Source organism: Leucoraja erinacea, chromosome 5 (assembly GCF_028641065.1).
Source record: "Leucoraja erinacea ecotype New England chromosome 5, Leri_hhj_1, whole genome shotgun sequence".
Lineage (NCBI taxonomy): Eukaryota > Metazoa > Chordata > Chondrichthyes > Rajiformes > Rajidae > Leucoraja > Leucoraja erinaceus.
The window spans coordinates 39,277,347-39,304,778 of NC_073381.1; the positions used below are offsets into that span (position 1 = coordinate 39,277,347).

The 27,432-nt window shown below is 41.9% G+C and overlaps 1 protein-coding gene across 6 annotated transcripts in view; it reads left to right on the forward strand.

Moving 5' to 3' along the window:
- The window catches only part of LOC129697135 (pumilio homolog 2-like), a 98,745-nt gene that overhangs the window by 10,082 nt on the left and 61,231 nt on the right, over positions 1-27,432 (forward strand). For all 6 annotated transcript variants that reach the window (XM_055635382.1, XM_055635386.1, XM_055635385.1 and 3 more), the window contains exons 3-5: positions 1,218-1,286; positions 15,297-15,402; positions 18,954-19,141. In XM_055635382.1, coding sequence (XP_055491357.1) covers positions 1,218-1,286; positions 15,297-15,402; positions 18,954-19,141 — 363 coding nt within the window. The remainder of the gene's footprint in view (positions 1-1,217; positions 1,287-15,296; positions 15,403-18,953; positions 19,142-27,432) is intronic.

Genomic DNA, 27,432 nt, shown 5'->3' on the forward strand with positions numbered 1-27,432 from the left:
TATGTTTAGCTTTCAGTACAATTATTTGTCAGAATAATGTGGAATTTGCTCCACGGGATGGTTGTGGATGCCATGATGCTGTTAGTTTTGGTTATTATAGATTGTCTCTTGAAAGAATGCTTTATTATAACAAACTACACATAAAGGTAGACAAAAAAGGCTGGAGTAACTCAGCGGGTCAGACAGCATCTTTGGAGAAAAGGTGACTTTTCGGGTTGAGACCCTTCTTCAGACGGGAAAGGGAAACAGATCTACATGGTGATATAGGGAGATATTGAACAAATGAATGAAAGATATGCAAAAATGTAATGATGATAAAGGAGACGGACTGTAGCCTCGGTGAAAATGTTGAGTCTCATTGTATGCAACTCATTTAGAGTTTCAATCAGTCTTTTAGTAGCGAAGAAGTAACATTATGTTGTATTAATTACATCTCATGCAGTCTCTGAAATTCCATTCTGTGGTTATTGAATTAAGATTTGCTTTTGGCAGTGTTAAATTATTTTAGTTGACCTATGGTTTTTGTTGACCTAATAATCCAATGGAACACTCAATATTTATTGTTTGTGTATGTAGTGGTATTAATTGTATTAAAGTCCATAGATTTTGGTTTCACCATACCAATGCAGTATTTTGGATACTGCATTATGCTCATTGTTTTTTCCCCACCTGCTGAGCTTTGGAAAGTTTTTATTCAAATGTTCTGCTTTCCTGTTACAGATTTCCCAACGAGTGTCACTAGTTTCTCCCAATGCTCATTGCCGAAGACAACATTGAATGCATTAAACTGCAGTTTAATTTCTTGCATCCATCCACTTCAGTGACGATCTCGCATACAAGGAGATCTTAAATATTATGATGAGAGCCGTGATAATTTTGAACTTATTCCCTTGCACAATGATACTTGTGTTCAGTGCTGCTAACATTTTAAATCCTTGGTCTTTTCTTTTCCAATTTCATCATGATATTGGTCGAATTCCCTTCTTACGTAAAGACTGGTGAAAGTATTTTACTTTCTGACCCATGATTAGTTGCACCTTCCATTTGACCACTCTTCTGAGTGGAATTTTACTGTTCATCTATTTGTGAAAGACTTCTATATGACTTGTGAACAAATCTCAATTTAAGTATTTTATTTTATTATTTAAGAGAAAGCTTCACAAAAATATGCATTATTAGCACATCACATTTAAATAATGGAACTGTGTTTCGTGCAGGTTCGATCTGTGGACGAGATGAATCATGACTTTCAAGCTCTTGCACTGGAGGGACGGGGAATGGGCGAAGTAAGTTGGCCAAAATTTGGAATTCTTCCGCTCTGGCTGCTCGACCTGGAAAAAGACTTGTTAGTTTTCACCATATTCTTAGTAGAACATACATCGTGTGCCTGCTGAACTCTCACTTTTAAAAAATACTCTCTTAACAACCTGCTTACCAGAGACTTGTATTTATATGGTGGCTTTCGGCAGAAAATAATATAAATAACAGAAACGATAAACTGGAAAAGTTTTTTTATATCAGGTGACTGGAAACTTGATGGAAACTAATAGATTTTATAGAGGGTTCACACAATGCAGTGAGATGCAAGACATTTTGGGAGGATATTACAGATTATTTTCCACCTTTTGGCTGAAGAGATTGAAGCAGGGGTTCTTGGTGAAGATGACTATCCAAGATGAGAGGGAGGGGAAGTTGATATGTAAAAGTCAAATAGTCAAAAACCTTTGGAGTTCTGACTTTGAACCCTTGTCAGTAATTGAGACAGCGGATCTTCTAATGGTAGGCTGCTATCAGTGATCTTGAAGTGAACAGCTGGTGGGTGTGTGGCTGTTACCATGAAAGTAAGTTCGGGACTTGGGTGAACCCGTTGACATGACTTAATGAATGACATTGCTACTGAATTGGTCACGGCTGCATCACTGGATTCCACATGGAGTTCAGCTGTGAAATTTAGCCTTTATGGGATTATTAGGCACCCTGGCTCTGATCCGAAGCCAAACAACCTTGATACTGTAGTGGAGCACCCATTCTTATCCTGGAATATGGGCAAGCCAATTGTTTAAAAAAAAAAATCAATGTAGTTCAATGTTATTAATTATGTGTTTTGTTGGATTTTAATTTAATTCTTAAAATTATTTACATCATAGTCATTTTAAAAAAAACACCTTGTTTGTTTCGATGAAGCCAAAGTTCTGTCTAAAACATGTCAAAATGTTATTCGGACATTTCGGCGTAGTGTCTTGGTATTTAAAAGAACACGTCTGTTTGTTACTCAGGTTTTGCTACCTGGCTTCTTGGTGCAGCACATCAGCAAAATTGGACCACAAAAATTGTCTTGTGTAGGCAGGCAGCAAAATCTTTAAGTAGCTTTTTAAAAGTTCACCCATCAATCTAGCCACTAAACATAGTCTAGCATAGAGAATTGCCATTTGTTAATCTCAAGACATTTAGAATTAGAAAATTCTACCCCGCCATTTGTTTTAATGTTGCATTCATTTGGCTCTTCACCTTGCATCGTTTTTGGTTAGTGTCAGTTATTTGCCATGAACTCATGGGAGTGTAGTGGTGAACTTCATTCTGATTCAAATTTTGAGAAGATCGGGTTTCAGAATACAGCTTCAGGTTCATGGAAGTCAACATGCTGCATGTGCGATGCCACTGACAGGTGAGTCTTTAGTCTGTAAATTCAATGTTTTATGTAGTTCGAAAATTAATTTCTGCATGCTGGCAATCTGGGAAGAAACGTCGTGCAAGGAATGGTGTCAATCGCATCCGTCATTAATCAAATTGCTTCTCAGTTTTGCTACTCTTCTCCCAGTCCTTCCATGGAGCAGTTGTGTCTCAGCAGTCTACTCTGGGATGAGCAAATCTATTTTATTTAATAAAATTATCCCTAGAAAGATGTTAGCATGTAAGCAACATATTTTCACTGTTCATAATTGAAACAGACTATGGTCTGTTGAAATTTTATGAATTTTAAGTTTCACATTATGACTTGTTGGTAGGCCAGCTACTGGAGTGTGCTCATGAAGTATTAGTAACATTGGGTAAATGGGTAAATAACTTTGTCTCTCAAAGGGAGAGATTGTGAAGGGAGCAAAGAATATACGGGTGGATTGAAGGAAAGTGAGATGGGCACCGGGATGGAGGGTTCTGTTCTTTCAGTCTGGAGGTTGGCTTGATTAGCACTGTGATTTCTGACAACAGTAAAAATAAGTTCATGTTCTTAGAGTGGAATTAGGCCATTCGGCCCATCGAGTCTACTCTGCCATTCAATCATGGATGATCTCTGCCACCTAACCCCACTTTCCTGCCTTCTCCCCATAACCCTTGACACCCATTCTGATCAAGAACTTGTCTATCTTTGCCTTAAAAATATCCACCGACTTGGCCCCCACAGCCCTCTGTGGCAATGAGTTCCCCTGATTAACTACCCTGTGACTAACAAAGTTTCTCTTCACCACCTATTCAAAAGAGCAGCCTTTAATTCTGAGGATATGACCTAGACTTTCCCATCAGTGGAAACATCCTTTCCACATCCACTCTATGCCTTTCATTATTCTGTAAGTTTCAATTTGGTCCCCCCTCAATCTTCTAAAACTCCAACTAGTAGAGGCCCAGTGCTGTCAAGCGCTCATCATATGCTAACCCACTAATTCCTGGAATCATTCTTGTAACCCATATCTGGAGGGTTACTAACCCTCTCCAGAGCCAGCACATCCTTCCTCAGATATGGGGCCCAAATTTGCTCGCCGCACTCCAAATGTGTCCTGACCAGCGCCTTGTAGAGCCTCAGCATTACATCGCTATTTTTGTATTCCAGTCCTCTTGATAAAAATGCTAGCATTGAATTTCCCTTCCTTTCTACTGATTTGACTTGCAAATTAACTTTTTGGGAGTCCTGCACCAGTCTCTTTGCTCCTCCTATTTCTGGATTCTCTCCCCATTTAGAAAAACAAACTGCAAGTACTGAAATTTGAAATAAGGTTAGGAACAACTCGGGTCAGGCAACATCTCTGGAAACAGCTGATGTTAACATTTCAGGTCAAAGATGCTTTGTTACACCTAGGAAAAGGGAAATGGTTTCAGGTTTGAGAGTGTGTGAGAAGGATGAATGGGACAAACGTTTTCTATTTCCACTAACATTGCTTGATTTGCTGAATATTTCCTGCACCCTTCTCCAGCATTTACCAGCTTCAACAATCCCACTCATAACTGACCTCATTACTCAATCAATTCTTAAAGGTTTGGAAAATTGAGAGCTTTGTGGAGCTGGCACGGAGTGTTGAGGCCTACGGCAGATCAGCATGATTGTCATGAATGGCAGAGCAGGTTTGAGCGGTCTTAATAGCCTACTCCTATTTTCTTGCGTTATGACCTGGGGCAATAGTAAATTTTGATCAATTAGCCTGGAACTGGTTCCCTCTCAGTGGGTAGTCCTTGATCTGAAACATGTTCCATATTTAAGCACGTGGTTATAATGATTCTGCATCCTTCACCAGCACCCACTGCCTGTGGAGTGTGAGAAGCTGTTAACCAAGACTTGTCAGCCAACCTTTCCTTGTAGCTTTTCCCTCGCTCTCGAACCTCCTTTTTCTGTGGACTTCATTATTTTGTAATCATCCAAAATAAATTATTATTTGTAGTTTGTGATATAAATGAACATCCTGGACCGAAATGTAGATCGCTTGGACAGTAATTTTGCTGCGAAAACCAAAATTGGAGGGATTACAGACAGTGAGAATGGGTGAAGAAATGGTAGATGGAACTAACCCGAGCAAGTGTGAGATGTAGTGCTTTGGGAGGCTGAATGTAAGGGACATGTATACAGTAAATAACAAGATGTTTAACAGAATTAATGTACAGAGGGGAGTCCAAAACTCATTGAAGGTGGCTGTTCATCATAGGATAGTAAAGAAGGCATATGGTACCCATTGAAAATAGGAGCCAGAAAGTTAAGATGCTATAGGACTTTGGTTAGGCTACATTTGGAGCTGTGCGTGCAGTTCTGGTTGCCCCATTTCAGGAAATATGTGGAGGCTTTGGAGAGGGTGCGGAGCAGGTTTACCAGAATGCTGCCTAGAGTAGAGAGGTTAGATAAACTTGGATTGTTTTCTCTGGAACTTCGGAGGTTGAGAGGAGACTTGATAGAAGTAAATAAAATTTGAGGGGCATAGATAGGGTAGACACTCAGGTCCCTTTGCCCATGGTGGAAATGTCCATGACTAGAGGGCATAGCTATAAGGTGAGTTTAATGGAGATGTGTGGCTGATGGGGTCTGGTGGACGCACATATGATAGTGGCAATTAGGAAGCTTTTAGATAGGCACATGGAAGTGCAGAGAATATAAGGATATGGATCATGTACAAGCAGATGATATCAGTTTAACTTGGTATCATGTTTTGTTTAGAGATACAGCGTGGAAACAGGCTCTTCAGCCCAATGAGTCCGCACCGACTATCAATCCCCGCACATTAACACTACCCTTTACATTTATACCAAGCCAATTAACCGACAAACCTATATGTCTTTGGAGTGTGGGAGAAGCCTAAGATCTCTGAGAAAACCCACGCAGGTCACGTGGAGAAAGTATAAACTTCGCATAGACGAGTTCCCATAGTCAGGATCGAACCCCGGTCTCTGGCGCTGTTAGGCAGTAACTCTACTGCTATGCCACCGTGCCGCCCTTATGTTCATTGTGGGCAGAATCGTCCATTCCTGTGCTGTAGTATTTTATGTTCTGTTAGGCAATGGAACTTATTTAAGGTGAAAGTTGATAATTCTTGAGGTATGAATGTATGATAACTTATACTAGGTGTTAAATAGCCTTGTTCTACCTAATTTATTACTAACACTTTGGAAATTTGTGGTTATGAATAGTGTATCAACTTTCCCTTCACATTGTCAGAAGAACCAATGCGATCATGGAAATTGACATACCATTCAGTTGATTGCTATATTATTTCTCCTTTCAATCATAATGACATGAGTATGATGGCCCAAGAACTCAGTTCCTTCAAACCTTTAACATGTGATTATGTAGACTAGATGAGCGATTCCCTTTCATTAATACTTGTTACTGATCTATTTTTTTACACTAATTCTATACAACAGAGCAAAAATTATAATTTGTTGTCCTGAACATAGTGCTGAGTTTAATTTGGAGTTCAAATTTAGTATGGTGTATGCAGCATGGGATAAGTGGTGAATCATGTAAGGCTTCAAGGCCTAATTCACCTTTTTTGTTGTCGTTTTGGCCAGTCGTAGAGCTCAGCACTTTGAGCACATGTTAGTGATCGATGTGTCTTACACTATTTTATTTATTTTCTCACTGTTGCCCTTCCAGTCAATCTTAACACAGTTAGTGCTGAGTGAAATCATTGCAGAACAGAAGAAAATGTATATACTACTTTTCTAACAACACATTGTATTTATTTTGTCAAAAATAACTTGGTCCTTCATTCTTTGGAGTTGTTGTTTCAGCATGACACTGTCATCTGATTGTCACCGCCTGTCTCTTATTATGACATGGGTTTGGTGTTGTATGCAATTCTGCTGTTTTTGACCGGACATAACAGCTTCAGATTCATATGGTACCTCTCGGCATTTTTTTTTCCATCTGAAACCAATGACTACTTTTCTGTTTTCTGATTCCCATTTCAGTTTTTTCAAAAATATAGTGATTATTTGCTTAAGAGGATCTCTCTCTTATGTCATGATATACGAGCCACTGTGATTCTTTGCTCTTTAATTAATATCTTCTTCAATTTGCCTCTTTGGAAGGATCCCACTTGTCTACAAAATTGTTGTCAGTAAATATAGACATAGGTTAGATTTCTCTTCCATCAAATGTTTACCGCCACTTTATGGTCCTTTATAGAAGTGCAACAATTCCCAAGATTTTGCCTGACATTGCTTGTTACTCCCATTTAATGAAGGCATCAATTGATCATTTTTTTCAGGGTTCGTTTTGCATGCAGATAGAGCGCGAGGTCTTTACCAACCCTTGCAAATTGTTTTGTGTTGAATTGCTTAATTTTAATTTTGAACTAAGGTTAGCACATTAAATTAAAGTTAGGGCATTTCTTTGTAGGTTTTTGAATTTTTTAATCCACCTGGAAAACGTGTGCTATCTTTGCTTGTGCACCTGCAATCTTAGCATTGGGGCAGAATTCCCGCATAGTCTTGCCAGTTTTCTCATATATTGGCTTTAGTCTAATGCTGCAGTGTGACTAGTTCAGAATTAAACTGGCTTACTGCCATTGCCTTCAATTTACTCCACTTTGGAATACATTTGTTTGTAATTGCAGGTTGGTGGAATAATTAGATTGCTAAAGTTTGGGTTTCTCCGTTCTTCAAAGCAGTTCAACCTCTACGCACAGGTTGCAGTCTACCTATCCTGCATTTGTCTTTCTGTAGGTTTTGATGCTGTATTGTTGGAATTTGATTGCTGCCTCCTTCAATTCGAGAACAGTGATGTTTCCAGAACAAATCCTTATCTAAGGTAAAATGTTGAAAGACTGTGGAAGGTTTGGACCATGCTGTGCCATCTTGAAGGAATAGTTTCTTGAATCTTCACTTGGAAATTCTGTTGCAACTTCATACTTTTTCTTGGGTTTTGTCCTCCTACATGATAGAATTATCCTGAAGATTTTTTTCATGATTGGGAGAATGTTTCCATTGTCTCTTATACACATTTACATTTTCACATGTTGCACATAGTCAATTCTGCATTATAATACTACATTTTGAAATATAATCATAAAATTGATATAAATATCAAAAGCTCTTCTCCCTCAAGATATGAGGAACATTTGGTACATCACCCTAATGCTCATTGTCCTGGAGTGAATGTTGTGGGAATTGTTGTAGAATTCACAGCTAAAGTAATTCTCATTTTCTATCCATATACTATACTGATGCACTCTGAGCTGGATTGTTTATTGTAAATATAAAATGAGCCATCTGCACCTCCCTTCCCAAGCTCCGTAAAACAGAGAAGTGGGGTTGGCTGGTTTGCATGATGCATGGGCTGTGTCCACAATTCTGCAATTCTTGTGGTCTTGGACAGACCAGTTGAAAAATCAAGTTGTGATACTTCCTGATGGGATGCTTTCCAATGTGCATCTGTAGAAATTCGCAGGAGCCATTGGAGACATGCCAAATTTCCTTGGAAGTGGCATAGTCGGTGTACTTTCTAGGCCACAGTGTCTTTGTGGATAGACCAGGACCAATTGTTGATATTATCATCTCCATTTCAGCTTCATTGATTCTAATTGGGGTATCACCATCCCAATTCCTGAAGTCAACGACCAACTTCTTCATTTTGCTGACATTGTTGAAGAGATTGTTGTGTTAACATCATGTTGCTAAGCTCTCTCCTTCCTGTGCTCCATCGCGTCTTTGTTTATGGTGTACACAACCATGGCTCCATCTGCAAGCTTGTAAATGGAGTTAGAGCAGAATTTGACTGCTTGGTCGTGAGTGTATAGGTGGTATAGTGAATGGCTGAGAACAGATCCATGTTGAGAATTATTGTGCGGGATGTTTTATCAGCTATCCTGACTGATTTTTCCCAATAGAATATTGAAGGGAAGACAAGGATCCAGTTGCAGATGGAGGGTTGAGTCTTAGTTGCTGGGGTCACTTTGTAAACCACTTTGTAAATCTCGGGAGCTCCTTGTGCAAAAACATATACTGGTGATGATGATTACTGCCAATTTAAATGCGTCTGCGCATTCTTTGGCCTATTGAAGAAAAGGATATTTGAAATCCAAAATTTCACAAAAGTTGTCATCTATTAGACAGCAGTGATACGTACCCTTTCATATGTTCGTGAGACTTGAACTGCCTGCAGCAGGCACTTTGAGGCGCTGGAAACATATCACACATACCATCTCCTTAAGATCCCCCAAATATACTGACAAACTAACGAACATTAGTACCGTCTCCAAAATCGGTATCCTCTGTAGAGAGGGCTAAGATTGTCTTTGTCAGACAGGCTTGAAACGCATAGTATTATGAGCTCTATCAGGGAAGGATTCTCGGATGCACAGAGGTAAAGATTCGAAGATATGCTCAGTATTTATTTTGTTGTAATGCAGCAATCTCCCCAATTCCTGGAAATCCCTGGGCCATGATCACTCCACATGGAAAAAGAACATTCAGGATGGTATGATGGTCATGCATTGAGAGCACACAGTGGTACTTTGGAAGCAATGGAGTGAACACAAACTACCTGCCTACTTGCCCTGTCTGCTGCCACCTGCCTCATCTGTGAAAGAGTTCCCACGTTAGTTTTATTACACACTTCAGGACTCACAAATCTGGAGTGAAATTTTATCATTCTCAAACTGGGGATTGCTCATGAAGAAATGTTGACTATGCACTTCACTGTTCTATTATGGGAATAACGTATTGATTGTTCTTGGTGTTCTGTTTACCAGCTTGTCCACATGTGCATTATTAATTCATTGAGATGTTTCAAGAGGTATATGTGGTTATTATGATCTGACCAATTCATCTTTAACCAGCACCACCAGAAAATGGTGCCAATGAGATAAATAATTAATTTCCTGTACGTCTTGTGTGGAAGTTAGCTGTTACAGCTCATTTACTTGTTTTAAGTTAATGCTCTTTTAGTTCTGCTCTCAGGTTGCAACAATTGTCAGGCCTGCATACTATGAGCAAAGCTAGGGTTCATTCTAGGTTAATATCCCCATAAATGTATGAGTTCAAGTTCGCGTTCGCATATATTCAGTGATATTTGAGTTATCGTACAGCCATACTAAGTGAAAAGAACACAATACACACATAAAATAAAATGTAACATAAACATCCACTGCAGTGGAATCAACATTCCTCACTGTGATGGAAGGCAATAAAGTTCAGTCATCTTCCTCCTTTGTTCACCCGTGGTCGGAGCCTTTGAACCCTCCGCAGTTCACTGCTACAGACGTTCTGATGTTTAGGCCCTCCCTTCGGTATGATTGAAATTCCGACGTCAGGACGACTCTGAACACTCGGAGTTCCCGAGTCGGCTGCTTCTTGATCAGACCACGACGTGTTCAGGTGGCATTTGCTCCTCCCCATGGACCTCCACTCCTGACCCAGAGTCATCTCGAGGCCTTCTCCGCTGCCTCTGTGGTGTTCTTGATGGCTCTTCTCCTCTCCATTCCGTTGATGCCCAGCGCACTCAAAGCTTTGTAGAGTGATTGCCCTGCAAAACCTCGATGGGCATACACCTTGCTTTCCAGCCCTGCTTACGGCAGTCTATGACCAGCTCTTCGTACTTGGTCATCTTCCACTCGTGGGCCTCCTCCAGATGGTCCTCCCACGGCACTGTCAGTTCCAACAAGATTATATTTTTGGTCGCCTCTGAGACCAGGAAGATGTCTGGCCTCAGAGTGGTCGTGGCAATGTGCTGTGGGAACTTCAGCTGTTTCACCAGGTCTACAGAAAGCTGCCAGTCCTGCGCAGTCGCCGGGATTCCTGACTGCATTCCTTAACATGCATGGCAGATGAAGTTTATTGCGGATAAATGTGAGGTTATCCACTTTGGTGGCAAATACAGGAAGGCAGATTACTATCTAAATGGCGTCAAGTTGGAAAAAGGGGAAGTACAACGGGATCTGGGGGTCCATGTACATCAGTCTATGAAAGTAAGCATGCAGGTACAGCAGGCAGTGAAGAAAGCGAATGGCACGTTGGCCTTTATAACAAGAGGATTCGAATATAGGAGCAAAGAGGTCCTTCTGCAGTTGTACAGAGCCCTAGTGAGACCACACCTGGGGTATTGTGTGCAGTTTTGGTCCCCTCATTTGAGGAAGGACATTCTTGCTCTTGAGGGAGTGCAGCATAGGTTTACAATGTTAATTTCCGGGATGGTGGGACTGTCATATGCTGAGAGATTGGAGCAGCTGGGCTTGTACACTCTGGAGGTTAGAAGGATGAGAGGCGATCTCATTGAAACATATAAGATCCAGGGATCACAGTTTAAGAATAAGGAGTAAGACATTTAGAACGGAGACGAGGAAACTGTTTTTTCCTCACAGAGTGTGGTGAGTGTGGAATTCTCTGCCTCAGAGGGCGGTGGAGGCAGGTTCTCTGGATGCTTTCAAGAGAGAACAAGATAGGGCTCTTAAAAATAGCAGTCAGGGGATATGGGGAGAAGGCAGGAATGGGGTACTGATTGGGGATGATCAGCCATGATCACATTGAATGGCGGTGCTGGCTAGAAGGTCTAAATGGCCTACTCCTGCACCTATTGTCTATTGATTCCTGGCTGCTTTGGTTCTTGGTAGCTGCACTACGGCCTTCACGAACATGATCATCTGGGTGATAATAAAAACAGAGAAGGGATGGCGCCACCCGGTGTCGTGTGACTTATTAATATTTACTGTGTTGACCACTGATTAACGACAGTTCCACATAATGACATTGTTTTGGTAATAAATATTTGAAAATGGGACAAGGCCTGGCAGGTTACCAAAAGAGTGTCTGATAAGGAGAGAATATGAGGTGTGAAATGTAAAACCGAGGGAATTGTATGGATGGAGGGCCAAGCAATCAGTTAAATAGTAATTGTGGGACTGTGGAGTGGCAGATGAATATACGGAGGAGGGGGAAAGGAACAGGCTGTCAGGGATGTTGGGAGAAATGTATGCAGGCATTGGGATAGTATGGGTCAGGGGATAAAGAGGGAATGGGGGACATTGGAGAATTCAATGTTAATGCCTAGGAAAGAACTGCTCCGGCATCTATTACAAACCCACTGACTCCCATAGCTATCTAGACAACACTTCATCCCACCCTGCTTCCTGTAAAGACTCTATCCCCTACTGCCAATTCCTACATCTACGTCGCATCTGTGCCCAAGATGAGGTTTTCCATACCAGGTCATCGGAGATGTCCCCATCCTTTAAGAAACGTGAGTTCCCATCTTGCATTATAGATGAGGCTCACTAGGGTATCCTCGAAATCCCGCAGCTCTGCTCTTGCTCCCACTTGCTCCCCATTCGTAACAAGGACAGAGCCCCCCTTGTCATCACCTTTTCCACACCATCAGCCTTCGCATGCAGCACAAAATCCTCCAACATTTTTGCCACCTCCAACGGGGTCCCACTACTGGCCACACCTTCCCATCTCCACACCTTTCTGCTTTCCACAGAGATGGTTCCCTGGTCAACTCGTCCCATCCCGCCCAAACCACCCCCTCCCCGGTACTTTCCCCTGCAACCGCAGGAGATGCAACAGCTGCCCCTTTACTCCCCCCCCCCCCCCCCCCCTCCATCCAAGGATCCTGGCAGTCTTTCCAGGTGAGGCAGAGGTTCACTTGCATCTCCTCCAACCTCATCTACTGTATCCGCTGTCAGGTGTCAACTCCTGTACTTCGGCGAGACCAAGCGCAGGGTCGGCGATCGTTTCGCTGAACACCTCTGCTCAGTCTGCCTTAACTAACCTGATCTCCCAGTTGCTCAGCACTTTAACTCCCCCTCCCATTCCCAATCTGATCTTTCTGTCATGGGCCTCCTTTGTCAGAGTGAGGCCCAGTGGAAATTGGAAGAACAGGACGTCATATTTTGCTTGGGTAGCTTACACCCCAGCGGTATGAACATGAACTTCTCTAACTTCAAATAGCCCTTGCTTTCTCCATCCCCTCCCCCTTTCCCAGTTCTCCGACCAGTCTTACTGTCTCCGACTACATTCTATCTCTGTCCCGCCCACTGACATCGGCCTGAAGAAGGGATTCGACACGAAATGTCACCCATTCCTTCTCTCCAGAGATTCTACCTGGCCCGATGAGTTACTCCAGCATTTTGTGTCTACCTTTGATATTAATGCCGCTGAATTGTAATCTCCCAAGCGGAATTTGAAAAGGTGTTCATCTAGTTTGCATTTGGCCTCAATCCGATAATGTGGGAGGCCAAGGACAGAAACGTTGCCATGGAAATGGTTAGCAAAACAGCCACCTAAGTACGCTTGGTCTCACCGATGTAAAGTAGGCTGTATCAGCAGCACCAAATGCAGTAGAAGATATGTGAGTGTCACCTGGAAGGGCTGCTGTGGTCCCTGGAGAGAGATGTACAGGCAGGTGTTACATCTCCTGTGATTGCAGGGGAAAGTGCCTTGGGGGCTGGATGGGTGGGAAAGGATGAGCAAACCAAGGAGTTGCAGAGGAAGTGATCTCTATAGACTGTGAAAAGATGTGACTGGTGGCAGAATCACTTTGAAGGTGGCAAAAATGCCAGAAAAGGATATGGTGAATATGGAGGCTGGTGGGATGAGAGTTGAGGACCAGGGAACACTATTCTTGTTCCATCTGCGGGGGTGAAACCCCGTATATTGAAGAAAGAATATATTTTGCTCTGGAACAATTTAAGGAGTAAGATTGCTTTGGAACATTTTATGTACGCTCAGCATACCATTACTTAAAATACAGCTTATATGATACTGAGTGATTGAATTTGAATATGCATATAAATAGGCAGCTGGTGGAATTATGGCAAAAATTGGGAAGTGGTAATGCTTTCGAAGATGGCAAAGAAATGTTGAAATGAAAGTAATAGTTTCCATTAAAAGATGAATTAAATAGATTTACAGATGAAAGTTATCTTTTCATTTGTTGCATTTCATTTGTTGATATGTGGGAGCTCATTCGAATGCTGTGCAATCGCTAAATTCTTGCAAGTTGAATTTTAAAACTTGAGTGATTTGTGTGTTGTGGGCTTTGTTTTAAGATTTGGCTGTTTTAATGCTGCTCTTGCACTGGTGGATGCACTTTCAAGTCACAAAAATATTCTGTAATCCCAAAGTGGAAATAACATGCCACTTAAGTATGCGGCTCTGATGTACGAAACCATCCAACTCGCAATGACATGAACAACGTAAAGATAACACTGATTTAGGTATTCTTCCCATCAGATTTGCTTTTTTTTTCTTGAAGTATTAAAATATTTGTTTGATTTGTCAGAGAAATAGTTGGCTACTTTTATTTCTTCCCCCAGCTCCTTAACAAATTGTCATTTTTCCAATTTTGTCATGGGTACTTTTTGACTTTGTGTAGTGTGTCCAAGGTTCTGGAAATCCTATTCTTGAGAGTTACACTCCATCGCAATTTTTTTAATTGCATATCACCCTTTATACTAAAGATACTAGTATCCTAGTAACGCTCCTCTAGTATCTTTGCTTTATACCATTAGAAAGGGGGGAAAAAAGATGCCGATGCTTGAAGTGCTTAATGCTGCCTGGATGTCGGCTGAATAAATGAAGGAATAGGGATTTCATGCTGCCTTCTTATCAGTGGTGGTTGCCATTTTCTTGTCACCCAAAAGGACTTTTATTATTAGAGTATTTACAATTGACATTTACCATAAGACTGTATTCATGTATTGCCCATTTTCATTTTTGTTGACAAGATGGCCATTGCCTTAAATGTTTGCTGTCCTTCTGGAGAACAAATAATAATGGTGGCTGTATTTATTGGCCCCTTTTAAATGGCTTTCCAGATAGTCTGAGAAATAATGCAGGTGCTCAACTTGGACAAATGATTTTGCTTAAAAGAGCTCATGTCATTGTCCATCTGACTTCATGCAGCCAGGTGTGGCTTCAGATTTTGGACCAGAGTATTTTTGCACAGCATAGTCCTCATAATGCCAATAACATTAAAATGCTTACAGGTGCATACATATATTCACATATGAAATGATCTTGGGTTTAATGACTCATCAGAAAGTCGGCATTACCATGGTAACATTTCATTAATGTCAGCCTTACGTGTGCTAGCTTCTTGATGTGGGACTTGAACCTACAACCTTGTGGATCAGTTCATGGTTTGGCTCATGTGGTTTTTTGATTGACAAAACAGGCAGGGAAGACTAGATAACTTTCTTCTGCTTGTATTTTGTATGTTCCTGTCTCTTGTTAGCCTGTTGTAGAAGCTTGAAGCAAATATGGAATGGCATTTTGATTTAAACCATTGCAGTTTGCAATGTGCAATTGATGGTCGAATTCAAACTCATCAGTTTGAAAATAAATGAAGTGAACAGCATATGTATCTCTAAAAGTAGCTGATATCCTGTGTCAAAACCAGTCCTGGCAGCTTTGGGTAAATATGGTTTGCTGACATGTTTGCAAAAGTCCCCAGTTATTAATATTGAAATAGAAAATAAATGAAAATGTTGTGCTTTTCTCTTTCCATGAGATTACCAGTTTGCTTCTACATTAAAATATAGATGTTTCTCTAAATTTAACTATTTAAAATAGTTGTCACATATTTACTGTTTGCTTATTTTTAGCTTTTACCTGCTAAGAAATTCTGGGAATCAGATGATTCAGCAAAAGATGGCCAAAAGGGGATTTTCCTAGGAGATGAGTGGAGGGACACTGCATGGGGAGCATCTCGTAAGTCTCACTGACAATATTTTTCCTGTTTTGTGTAAAATATGGTTTCTACTTTTAGTAAAATGTCGTTGAAATTGAGCATAGAAAACAACATTATTGTTTAATTACTGTGATTTTGTGAATACAATTTTAGGTGAACATAAATATGCTCACCTAAAACAAAATTGCACCTTACATGGAGAAAACCAGGTGTGCAACTTTATATGGAATGTACTGTAAACTTAGATTTGAATATTTTACCGTGATATTTCACATTGCCATTGAAGTGGCAAACACAGGACAATGTTTTTGACAGATATGCCAAATTAGCATTTGCAAGTGTAGATTGCTTAGAAATCTTGACAAAAATAATTAGCTATAATCTCTTGGGGTTTCTTTTGAGGAGAGTAACTTTTGCAGAGCCCATTTGCTCTGTCCACAATGGACATCCTGGTTGCAAGCTGTTTTAACTCCCTATCCATTTCCCACACTGACATGGCCATGTTTGTGCTTGGCCTTCTCCACTGTCAGGGTGAGGTCAAACAAGAAAACCTCCCAAAATGCAACGTCTCATACTTGCTTGTGCAGTACACCATTGCCTTTATTTAGAAACGAGGAACTCCAGATGTATGTTTACAAAAAGAGACAAAGTGCTGGGGTAACTCGGAGAGGTGATGTTTTAGGTCAGGGCCTTTCTTCAGACTGTTTGCAGGAGGGGGGGAGGTTTAGAAAGCTGGAGGAGAGGTCCCCAGCCTATTCATATTTTGTTTTTGGTCAGGACCCTTCTTCAGACTCTTACCTTTATTTAAATCGCCAATAATTTCTCATGATAATGTCATCAACATCTTCTCGGGTAAAGTGTCTCATCTCGTTTCAACTTGGTATTCTGCAGAAGCTTGGTTGAAATCAAGAGCTTACTGCGATGAATAATGGATGCAAGCTTGCAACATCTCATCTGCATTGTAGAACTTCTTCTTCCGTATGGCGTGCACAGCCTAAAGTTGTAGGACAACTTGTTCTATTTGAACTTCTTTGACTGTGCATACCAGGTTGATTGCCAGGTTGCAGTCTCCCATCCCATTGTAGAACTGATAGAGCTAATTGTGTTCAGGATTGTATGTGATTATATGAAAATGTTATGTTGAAATGTCCTTGAAACTACAATGATGGATGGAATATAATGTTGTGTTAAGTAGCATTTGCTTAATGGCATTGAACATTTTTGTTTCAAGGAATATTCTCCAATTCCTTGTGATGACATTTCAGAAAATGAATTCAACCACAGTTCTATTATAATGAACTAATAACCTTGCATAATCAGCATAATTGTGCTATTGGTACAATCTAATTGTGCTATTCTTAAACTTCCTGCAATAATTCTTCTCTATCTTTCCTTTAGACGCCTCTACCTTTTTTTTTGTGTTTGGTATTGTTTACTTTAATGCCTCCCACATATACTTAAGAATCTTCTTATGTGTTTGTTTGAAATACTAATGAATTCAAGTAATAAACCTTTTAAAGTCTTTGCTTTTCAATGAAGACACATCAAATTGCCAATGCTGATTTACACAAAGACACAAAGTATTGGAGTAACTCGAAGGGCCAGGCTGCATCTCTGGAGAATATGGATAGTCTGGGCACTTTTTCCCCCCCCCCCCCCCCCCCCCCCCCCCCCCCCCCGTCCCCGTCCCCCTACTGCAAGCAGACTGAAGAAGGGCCCTGACCCAAAACATTGCCTCTCCATGTTCTACAGAAATGCTGCCTGATCTGCTGAATTACTCCAGCATTTAGTCTGCATTTCAATGAATCTTTGTTTCTCCATAACATAATCATGGAATGTAAAATAACAAATTAGAGACTCAAGATTGCTCTTTCCATAATACATACTTTTTACTCTGTTAATGCTGTTTACTCTTAACTCTTGCACCTTTTGTGTCTGTTGACTCTTACACCTTTTGATTACTACCATGAGGGATTTTTCTTTGATTCCAAAAACAACTCGGCCTGAATTTGACAATCTTGTTATTTTCTCACATCTTTCTTTGGGAGAAAAAAATGCTGTGACAATTAAACATTGCATAGAAAATGCTGATTCTTTTTTACTCAAAGCCCAATTTCCAGCAGATTTTGTATTTCAGATTCTTAGATTTATCCATTTCCAACATTACACTGAATAGCGCAAAGTGTAGAAACCAAGAACTGCAGATGCCAGTTTACATAAAAAGACAATGCTGGAGTAACTCAGTGGGTCATGCAGCATCTCTGGAGAACATGGACAAGTGGTGTTTTGAGTCGGGACCCTTCTCCAGAATGATTGTGGTGGGGAAGGAAGAAAGCTGGAAGTGAGATGGGGCAGGGCAAAACCTGGCAAGTGAAAGGTAGATTATAGGTGAAGAGTGTTTTGACAGGCAGATGGTTGGACAATGGCCAGAGATGAGGAAAAAAAGGTGTGAGATAAGAATAGAAGATTTGTGAAGTTGGGAAGGAATTTCGTCGGGAGGGAGAAATTGGTGCGAGTCCAGATGCGGCATGATGGGGCGGGGGCGGGGGTTAGTTAGCTATCTAAATTGGAGAATTCAATGTTCATAAATGGTCATTGGATTGTAAGCTACCTCAGCGAAATATGAGATTCTGTTGCATCAATTTGTGCATGGCTTCACTCTGGCAATGTAAGAGACCCAGGACAGAAAGGTCAGTATGTGAAGGGGTGTTAAAATGGTTACCAAATGGGATATCCAGTAAGCTGAAGGACCAGCACTTTATATTCCACTTGGGTAGCTTACAACTCAACTTGGGATTGGGTGATGAGAGTACAAAGGAGAGACAAGGTTCAGGGTGACGGGGTTGTGGGATACAGCGAGAGAAATGTGTATGTAGAGGGGCGGGGGAAAGCTTATGATATTATTTGGTATTGGAGAATTCAGTGTTCATATCATTGGGTTGATCATTACCAAAGCAGAATATGAGGTGCTGTTCTTCCAGGTTGCGTGTGGCCTCCCTCTCACAATGGAGGAGGCCCAGGACAGAAAGGTCAGTATGGGAACGGGAAGAGTTAACATGGTTAGCAACTGGGAGATCCAGCGGTCCTTGGTGGACCGAGTGCAACTGTTCAGTGAAACTGTTGGAGAGTCTATGCATAAGCTTGGTCCTGCCAATGTAAAAGGAGCCACATTGGAACATCATCTACAGTTGATAAGGTTAAAGGAGATGCATGTGAACCTCTGTCTCACCCAAAAGGACTGCTGGGGTGTTAGGATGAGGGATGAGATATAGGAACAGAAAGTGCTTCTTAATCATCGTTTTCTGCTCATTAGTTGTCTTGAATTTTATTTCCATTCACTATATATTCTGACCCTCTCTGTTCAGCATTTTTGTCACTGCCAAGGAGAATAAAATAATTTAGTACATTTAAGTAGATTTTCTGACAAACTTTATTGGTCTGTTATTTTCCTTCATAGGATCACAATGTATGATTTTTTCCCCAGCTTATGTTAGCTTCTTGCAGCAATTGTAAAATTCTGTTGTTCCTAGCAAACAAAAATTTATTTTACGTTTACATTTATTTTATCCAGACCATACTGTGTCTCAGCCAATCATGGTTCAAAGAAGGCCTGGTCAAGGATTTCATGTAAACAGTGAAGTTGGCTCTGTTCTATCTCCCCGTTCTGAAAGTGGCGGCCTAGGAGTAAGCATGGTGGAGTACGTCTTGAGATCTTCACCTGGGGATAAACTGGATACTCGTTTTAGAAAAGGACCATTTGTAAGTAAACAACCCACAAATAATATTGACCTAATAAAGTTAAGTATTTCACTTTACTTAAATTTAAATGATCTAATCTCCAGCCTTCGGTATACTATTATCCAGAATTAAATTGTGAGCAGTAATTTAACGTTATTCTTGATATCTGTGGTCTTATTAGCAAGACCAAAATCAGTGCTTTCGACTATGATTGATAAGATATTTGAATTTGATAAGAAATATTCAAATGATGCAAGAGCTTGAAGTTACTGTAGTGCTTTGGCCCTGCTCATCTTCTGACCTCCTCATAGTAATCAGTGTGATTGACGGTTTCATTTTCCTACCGCATCCTCTTTATTCTGTTATTACGCAGACTGGTTTTGCATGCAGTGATTCCATGCAAATTCAGTCAAGCTTTCTCTCCACTCACTTGCATCGTCTCCATTGAAGTCACTGGATGTTTTATTTTCGTGCATGTTCTGGCTGATCAGCTTTCAAATGCACAGGTACTCAGCACAACATTTCTATCACCCCTCCTGGATTGCTTTTCATTTTGCTATTAGACTGCATGTCTAACACTCAATCTCAAATGTCGTTAAGTGGGGGTACCGCAAGACTCGGTCCTGGGACGGCAGCTATTTACAATATACATCAATGACTTAGATGAAGGGATGCAAAGTAACATTAGCAAATTTGCAGATGACACAAAGCTGGGTGGTAGTGTGTACTGCGAGGAGGATGCTATGAGAATGCAGTGTGACTTGGACAGGTTGGGTGAGTGGGCAGATGCATGGCAAATGCAGTTTAATGTGGATAAATGTGAGGCTATCCACTTTGGTAGCAAAAACAGGAAGGCAGATTACTATCTAAAAGGTGTCAAGTTGGGAAAAGGGGAAGTACAACGGGATCTGGGGGTCCTCGTTCATCAGTCAATGAAAGTAAGCATGCAGGTACAGCAGGTAGTGAAGAAAGCGAATGGCATGTTGGCCTTTATAACAAGAGGAGTTGATTATAAGAGCAAAGAGGTCCTTCTGCAGTTGTATAGGGGCCTAGTGAGACCACACCTGGAGTATTGTGTGCAGTTTTGGTCCCCTAATTTGAGGAAGGACATTCTTGCTATTGAGGGAGTGCAGCATAGGTTTACAAGGTTAATTCCCAGGATGGCGGGACTCATATGCTCAGAGAATGGAGCGGCTGGGCTTGTATATTCTGGAGTTTAGAAGGATGAGAGGTAATCTTATTGAAACATATAAGATTATTAAGGGTTTGGACACGCTAGAGGTAGGAAACATGTTGGGGGAGTCCAGAACCAGGGGCCACAGTTTAAGAATAAGGGGTAAGCCATTTAGAACGGAGACGAGGAATCACTTTTTCTCACAGAGAATTGTGAGTCTGTGGAATTCTCTGCCTCGGGTGGAGGTCAGTTCTCTGGATACTTTCAAGAGAGAGCTAGATAGGGCTCTTAAAGATAGAGGAGTCGGGGGATATGGGGAGAAGGCAGGAACAGGGTACTGATTGTGGATGATCAGCCATGATAACATTGAATGGCGGTGCTGGCTCGAAGGGCCGAATGGCCTACTCCTGCACCTATTGTCTATTGTTATCTTTGGCAAGATTGAAGTTCTGCAGTCCCCATCATAAACATCCTTCTCTAGTCACTAATTCCAACAGTTCCCGCAGACGAGATCCAAATAAAGGGCAAGATCCAAATAAAATGTCTGCAATAGGTTAGAGACCAAGATTACCCAAGAAACACATGGTGTTAATGCCATTTCAGAGAAAGTGATGAAAGCGTGTTCATCACAACAGATCAGTCTAGAAAGCTGTAAATAGCGGGAGGTAAATGGAAACTGTAGAGAAGGAATAAAATGTAATGTTAGCACTATGAAATGCTGAAGCAATAGTTGCTGAAAATCTAAACATGAAGAATGCCACAAATCCACAGCAGATACATTATCTGTACAGCGAGATAGAATTTGATTTAATGTTACAGGTAGAGTGTCCTCCATAATGTTTGGGACAAAGACCCATCATTTATTTATTTGCCCCTGTACTGCACAATTTGAGATTTGTAATAAAGAAAATCATATGTGGTTAAAGTGCACATTGTCAGATTTTAATAAAGGTCATTTTTATACATTTTGGTTTAACCATGTAGAAATCACAGCGGTGTTTATACATAGCCCCCTCATTTCAGGACACCATAATGTTTGGGACACAGCAATGTCATGTAAATGAAAGTAGTCATATTTAGTATTTTGTTGCCTATCCTTTGCATGCAATGACTGCTTGATGTCTGCGATTCATGGACATCACCAGTTGCTGGGTATCTTCTCTGGTGATGCTCTGCCAGGCCGGTATTGCAGCTATCTTTAGATTGTGCTTGTTTTGGGGGCTAGTCCCCTTTAGTTTTCTTTTCAGCATATAAAAGCCATGCTCAATTGGGTTCGGATCGGGTGATTGACATGGCACTCAAGAATTTACTATTTTCTAACTTTGAAAAACTCCATTGTTGCTTTAGCAGTATGTTTGGGATTGTTGTCTTGCTTTAGAATGAACTGCTGGCCAATGAGTTTTGAGGCATTTCTTTAAACTTGAGCAGATAGGATGTGTTTATACACTTCAGAATTCATTATGCTACTACCATCAGCAGTTGTATCATCAATGAAGACACAGTGACCTCCATAATGTTTGGGACAAAGACCCATCATTTATTTATTTGCCTCTGAACTCCACAATTTAAGATTTGTAATAGAAAACAATCCCATGCACATTGGTGCACATTGTTAGATTTTAATAAAGGCCATTATTATACATTTTGGTTTCACCATGTAGAAATTACAGCTGTGTTTATACATAGTCCCACCATTTCAGGGCACCATAATGTTTGGGACATGGCTTCACAGGCGTTTGTAATTGCTCAGGTGTGTTTAATTGCCTCCTTAATGCAGGTGCAAGGGAGCTCTCAGCACCTAGTGGTCCTCCAGTCTTTCCATCACATTTGGAAACCTTTGTTGCTGTTTATATCAACATGAGGACCAAAGTTGTGCCAATGAAAGTCAAAGAAGCTATTATGAGAATGAGAAACAAGAATAAAACTGTTAGATACATCAGCCAAATGTTAGGCCTTCCAAAATTAACTGTTTGGAAAATCATTAAGAAGAAAGAGTACTGGTGAGCTTACTAATCGCAAAGGGTCTGGCAGGCCAAGGAAGATCTCCACAGCCGATGACAGAAGGATTCTCTCCATAATAATATAGAGAACTGGCTGGCAAACAGGAAGCAAAGAGTAGGAGTAAACGGGTCCTTTTCACAATGGCAGGCAGTGACTAGTGGGGTACCCCAAGGCTCAGTACTGGGACCCCAGCTATTTACAATATATATTAATGATCTGGATGAGGGAATTGAAGGCAATATCTCCAAGTTTGCGGATGACACTAAGCTGGGGGGCAGTGTTAGCTGTGAGGAGGATGCTAGGAGACTGCAGGGTGACTTGGATAGGCTGGGTGAGTGGGCAAATGTTTGGCAGATGCAGTATAATGTGGATAAATGTGAGGTTATCCATTTTGGTGGCAAAAACAGGAAAGCAGACTATTATCTAAATGGTGGCCGATTGGGAAAGGGGGAGATGCAGCGAGACCTGGGTGTCATGGTACACCAGTCATTGAAGGTAGGCATGCAGGTGCAGCAGGCAGCGAAGAAAGCGAATGGTATGTTAGCTTTCATTGCAAAAGGATTTGAGTATAGGAGCAGAGAGGTTCTACTGCAGTTGTACAGGGTCTTGGTGAGACCACACCTGGAGTATTGCGTACAGTTTTGGTCTCCAAATCTGAGGAAGGACATTATTGCCATAGAGGGAGTGCAGAGACGATTCACCAGACTGATTCCTGGGATGTCAGGACTGTCTTATGAAGAAAGACTGGATAGACTTGGTTTATACTCTCTAGAATTTAGAAGATTGAGAGGGGATCTTATAGAAACTTACAAAATTCTTAAGGGGTTGGACAGGCTAGATGCAGGAAGATTGTTCCCGATGTTAGGGAAGTACAGGACAAGGGGTCACAGCTTAAGGATAAAGGGGAAATCCTTTAAAACCGAGATGAGAAGAACTTTTTTCACGCAGAGAGTGGTGAATCTCTGGAACTCTCTGCCACAGAGGGTAGTTGAGGCCAGTTCATTGGCTATATTTAAGAGGGAGTTAGATGTGGCCCTTGTGGCTAGGGGGATCAGGGGGTATGGAGAGAAGGCAGGTACGGGATACTGAGTTGGATGATCAGCCATGATCATATTGAATGGCGGTGCAGGCTCGAAGGGCCGAATGGCCTACTCCTGCACCTGCAAGGAACTGCCCAAGATGCAAAGCATACAACCTCATCTGTGAAACACCAATCTGGGTGGGCGGCGCGACTCGCGTCGCAGCGGCCTCTGCAGTCCGTCTGTCGTTTTTTTTTTTTTGTCTCGTTTGTATGTAGTTTTTTTTTTTTTTTTTTTAAACTGGGTGTGGGGGGGGGGGGGGGGGACTTTTTAAAATCTTTCCCCTGCACGGAGAACCCGACCTTTTCTCTGTCGGGTCTCCGTTGTCGTTGGGGCCGAGCACCGTGGAGTGGTCTCCAACTGGAACGACCTGGGGCTCCAGTCGCGGAGCTGCGGACTTACCCACCATTGCAGAGCTGGCCGAGTTTGCAGCGGGAGGAGCGGTGGTGGCGCGCTGCTGCTGCCCGACCCAGGAGATTCGGGGGCTCCAGCCGCCGACCCGGTGGACGGTGACACCGGGAGCCCGCGGGTCCCTGCTGGGAGACCGCTTTTCGGGGCTTCCGCAACGGCGACTTCTCCCGCCCGAGTTGCGGGGTTGAGGATGACCTGGAGCGGGGCCTTACATCGCCCGGCGCGGCTTTAAATGGCCGCAGGACTTGTTAGCGCACGCCAGGACTCCAACACCAAAAGCCGGAGCGCGGCCTTGCATCACCCTGGCGCGGCTTTATAATTGCCGCGGGACTTATTTACCATCGCCCACCGGGGGCTTTGACTCTGACATCGGGAGGAGAACGAGGAGTGCAGGGGAGAGATAAGACTTTGTCTTCCATCACAGTGAGGAGGAGATTCGCTGTGATGGATGTTCGTGTAAATTGTGTTGTGTCTTGGTTCTTCTTCTTGTTTGTATGACTGCAGAAACCAAATTTCGTTTGAACCTCTGGGTTCAAATTACAATAAATAAATTGTATTGTATTGTATTGTATTGTATTGTATTGTACGATGGTGGGTGTGTTATGGCCTGGGCATGTATGGCTGCTGAAGGTACTGGCTCACTTATCTTCATTGATGATACAATTGCTGATGTTAGTAGCATAATGAATTCTGAAGTATATAGAAGTTCAAACAAATGTCTCAAAACTCATTGGCCAGCGGTTCATTCTACAGCAAGACAATGATCTCAAACATACTGCTAAAGCAACAAAGGAGTTTTTCAAAGCTAAAATATGGTCAATTCTTGAGCGGTCACGTCAATCATCCGATCTGAACCCAATTAAGCATGTATTTTAAATGCTGAAGAGAAAACTGAAGGGTACTAACCCCCATAACAAGCATAAGCTATAGATGGCTCTAATACAGGCCAGGCAGAGCATCATCAGAGAAGACACCCAGCAACTGGTGATGTCCATGAATCGCAGACTTCAAGCAGTCATTGCATGCAAAGGATATGAAACAAAATACTAAACATGACTACTTTCATTTACATGACATTGCTGTGTCCCAAACATTCTCGTGCCCTGAAATGGGGGGACTACGTATAAACACTGCTGTAATTTATACATGGTGAAACCAAAATGTATAAAAATGGCCTTTATCTGACACTTTAACTACATGTGGTTATTTTTTCTATTACAAATCTTAAATTGTGAAGTACAGACACAAATAAATAAATGACGGGTCTTTGTCCCGAACATTATGGAGGGCACTGTAGGTGACCTTGCATCAGAATTGGCTGGTTATGACACAGAGGAAAGTTGGGTATATAAAATGGTGTTTCTTAAATTTATACAGGAACAACGCAGGAGGCAAAAGGCAGAGTAGTTGGTGGGATCTACAATTAAAGTAACAGGCGAAACAGTTTTTTTAACTTCACAGAAGCTCTCAGTTTTACAGCAGTTCCATATCCAGTTGCATCTCTCAATTCCAACACTTTTCCCCAACTCTACTATCCTCAATCATCTCCCTCTATTTGCGCTCACAGGCAGACAAGGGGTCATTAACAAGTATGCATTGTCCTCTTAGATAGCAACAACAGCCAAGAGTCGTATACAGTAAACCCTCGTTATAGCAGACCATGATAGGGGAAATGCTGTCAGTTATTGCCGATTGTCCGCTGTAAATGAGAAGGTATTGTACATGTATAAGAAACAAGCTACTGTAGTAGCTGGTTAATACACAAAAGGACACAAAGTGCTGGAGTAACTCAGTGGGTCGGGCAGCATCTCTGGAGAACATGGATAGGTGACGTTTTGGGATGACCCTTCTTCAGACTCTTGGCCTGGAACTGGGCCTGGAATTGAGGAGAGTTGATGACCCCAGCTGGAGGAGAGGCAAGGATTGATGAAGCCAATGGTGGTGGCCTGTGGGCAGCCGGAGTGCAGGTGAGAGTCAGCAGCAGCAGGCACAGCCTTGCAGCAGCTAAGGAAGCTGTGTAGGCCGTTGGTGGTTGCAGAAGGTCAAGCCTGCAAGCCGGAGACGGCGCGGGGGCAGCAGGTGCTGGAAGATGCTGGGGAGGCGGCGCAGGCTCTATCGTGTGAGGTTGTGTGAGCCAGGTGTGGCGTGGACAGCTATCGGTAGTTCAGTCTGCTATAACTGAAATCTGTTATCAGTCAATGAGGGCCTATGTATATAAAAACAAATCAGCTGTCAATTTCATCTTATAATTTCTAACACCTCTGTTGAACCATCCCTTTATCTTGTTTGATCTAAAAGAAACAAAAACATTCATGGATCCTCCAAAAGTGAGATGAGTATTCCAACTCACTCAGGTTTTTCATTGGTTCATAATTTTCAACTTTGTTCCATTTCAATCACAATGAAACTTTGCACTTGATTAATGATTTCACATTTATTGCTACTGGACTATGTAATTTGTTAAATTAAAATCAGCATAAGTAGAAATTTAGAATTCAACTACATGTGTGTGTGTGTGCTTGCTTTTTAAAAAGAGAAAATGACACAAAGCTGGGTGGCAGTGGGGGCTGTGAGGAGGATGCTATGAGGCTGCAGGGAGACTTGGATAGGTTGGGTAGGTGGGCAGATGCATGGCATGTGCAGTATAAATGTGTGGTTATCCACTTGTGGCAAGAACAAGAAGGCAGATTATCTGAATGGTGTAAGAAGGAATTACAGATGCAGGTTTAAACCGAAGATAGACACAAAAAGCTGGAGTTACTCAGCGGGACAGGCAGCATGTCTGGAGAACAGGAATGGGTGAAGTTTCTGGTCGAGATCCTTCATCAGACTGCAGTCAGAAGAAGGGTCTCGCCCTGAAACATCACCCATTCCTTCTCCAGAAATGCTGCCTGTCCCGCTGAGTTATTCCAGCTTTTTGTGATTATCTGAATGGTGTCAGTCTAGGAAAAGCGGGGGTGCTACGAGACCTGGGTGTCCTTGTACATCGGTCACTGAAAGTAAGCATGTAGGTACAGCAGGCAGCGAAGAAAGCTAATGGCATGTTGGCCTTCAATGCGAGAGAATTTGAGTATAGGAGCAAGGAGGTCCTACTGCAGTTGTACAGGGCCCTAGTGAGACCGCACCTGGAGCATTGTGTGCAATTTTGGTCTCCTAATTTGAGGAACGACATTCTTGCTATTGAGGGAGTGCAGCATAGGTTCACCAAGTTAAATCCCGGGATGGTGGGACTATGATGAAAGAATGGATCGACAGGGCTTATATTCACTGGAATTTAGACGGGTGAGAGGGGATCTTATAGAAACATATACAATTAAAAGGGGTTGGACAGGCTAGATGCAGGAAAGATGTTCCCCATGTTGGGGGAGTCCAGAACCAGGGCTCACAGTTTAAGAATAAGGGGTAGGCCATTTAGGACTGAGATAAGGAAAAACCTTTTCAGCCAGAGAGTTGTGAATCTGTGGACTTCTCTCCCAGAGAAGGCAGTGGAGGCTAATTCACTGGATGTATTCAAGAGAGAGTTAAATACAGCTCTTCGGGCTAACAGAATCAAGGGGGGGATATGGGGGAAAAAGCGGGAAGAGGTTACTGATTCTGGGTAATCAGCCATGGTCATATTGAATGGCAGTGCTTGCTCAGCCGAATGG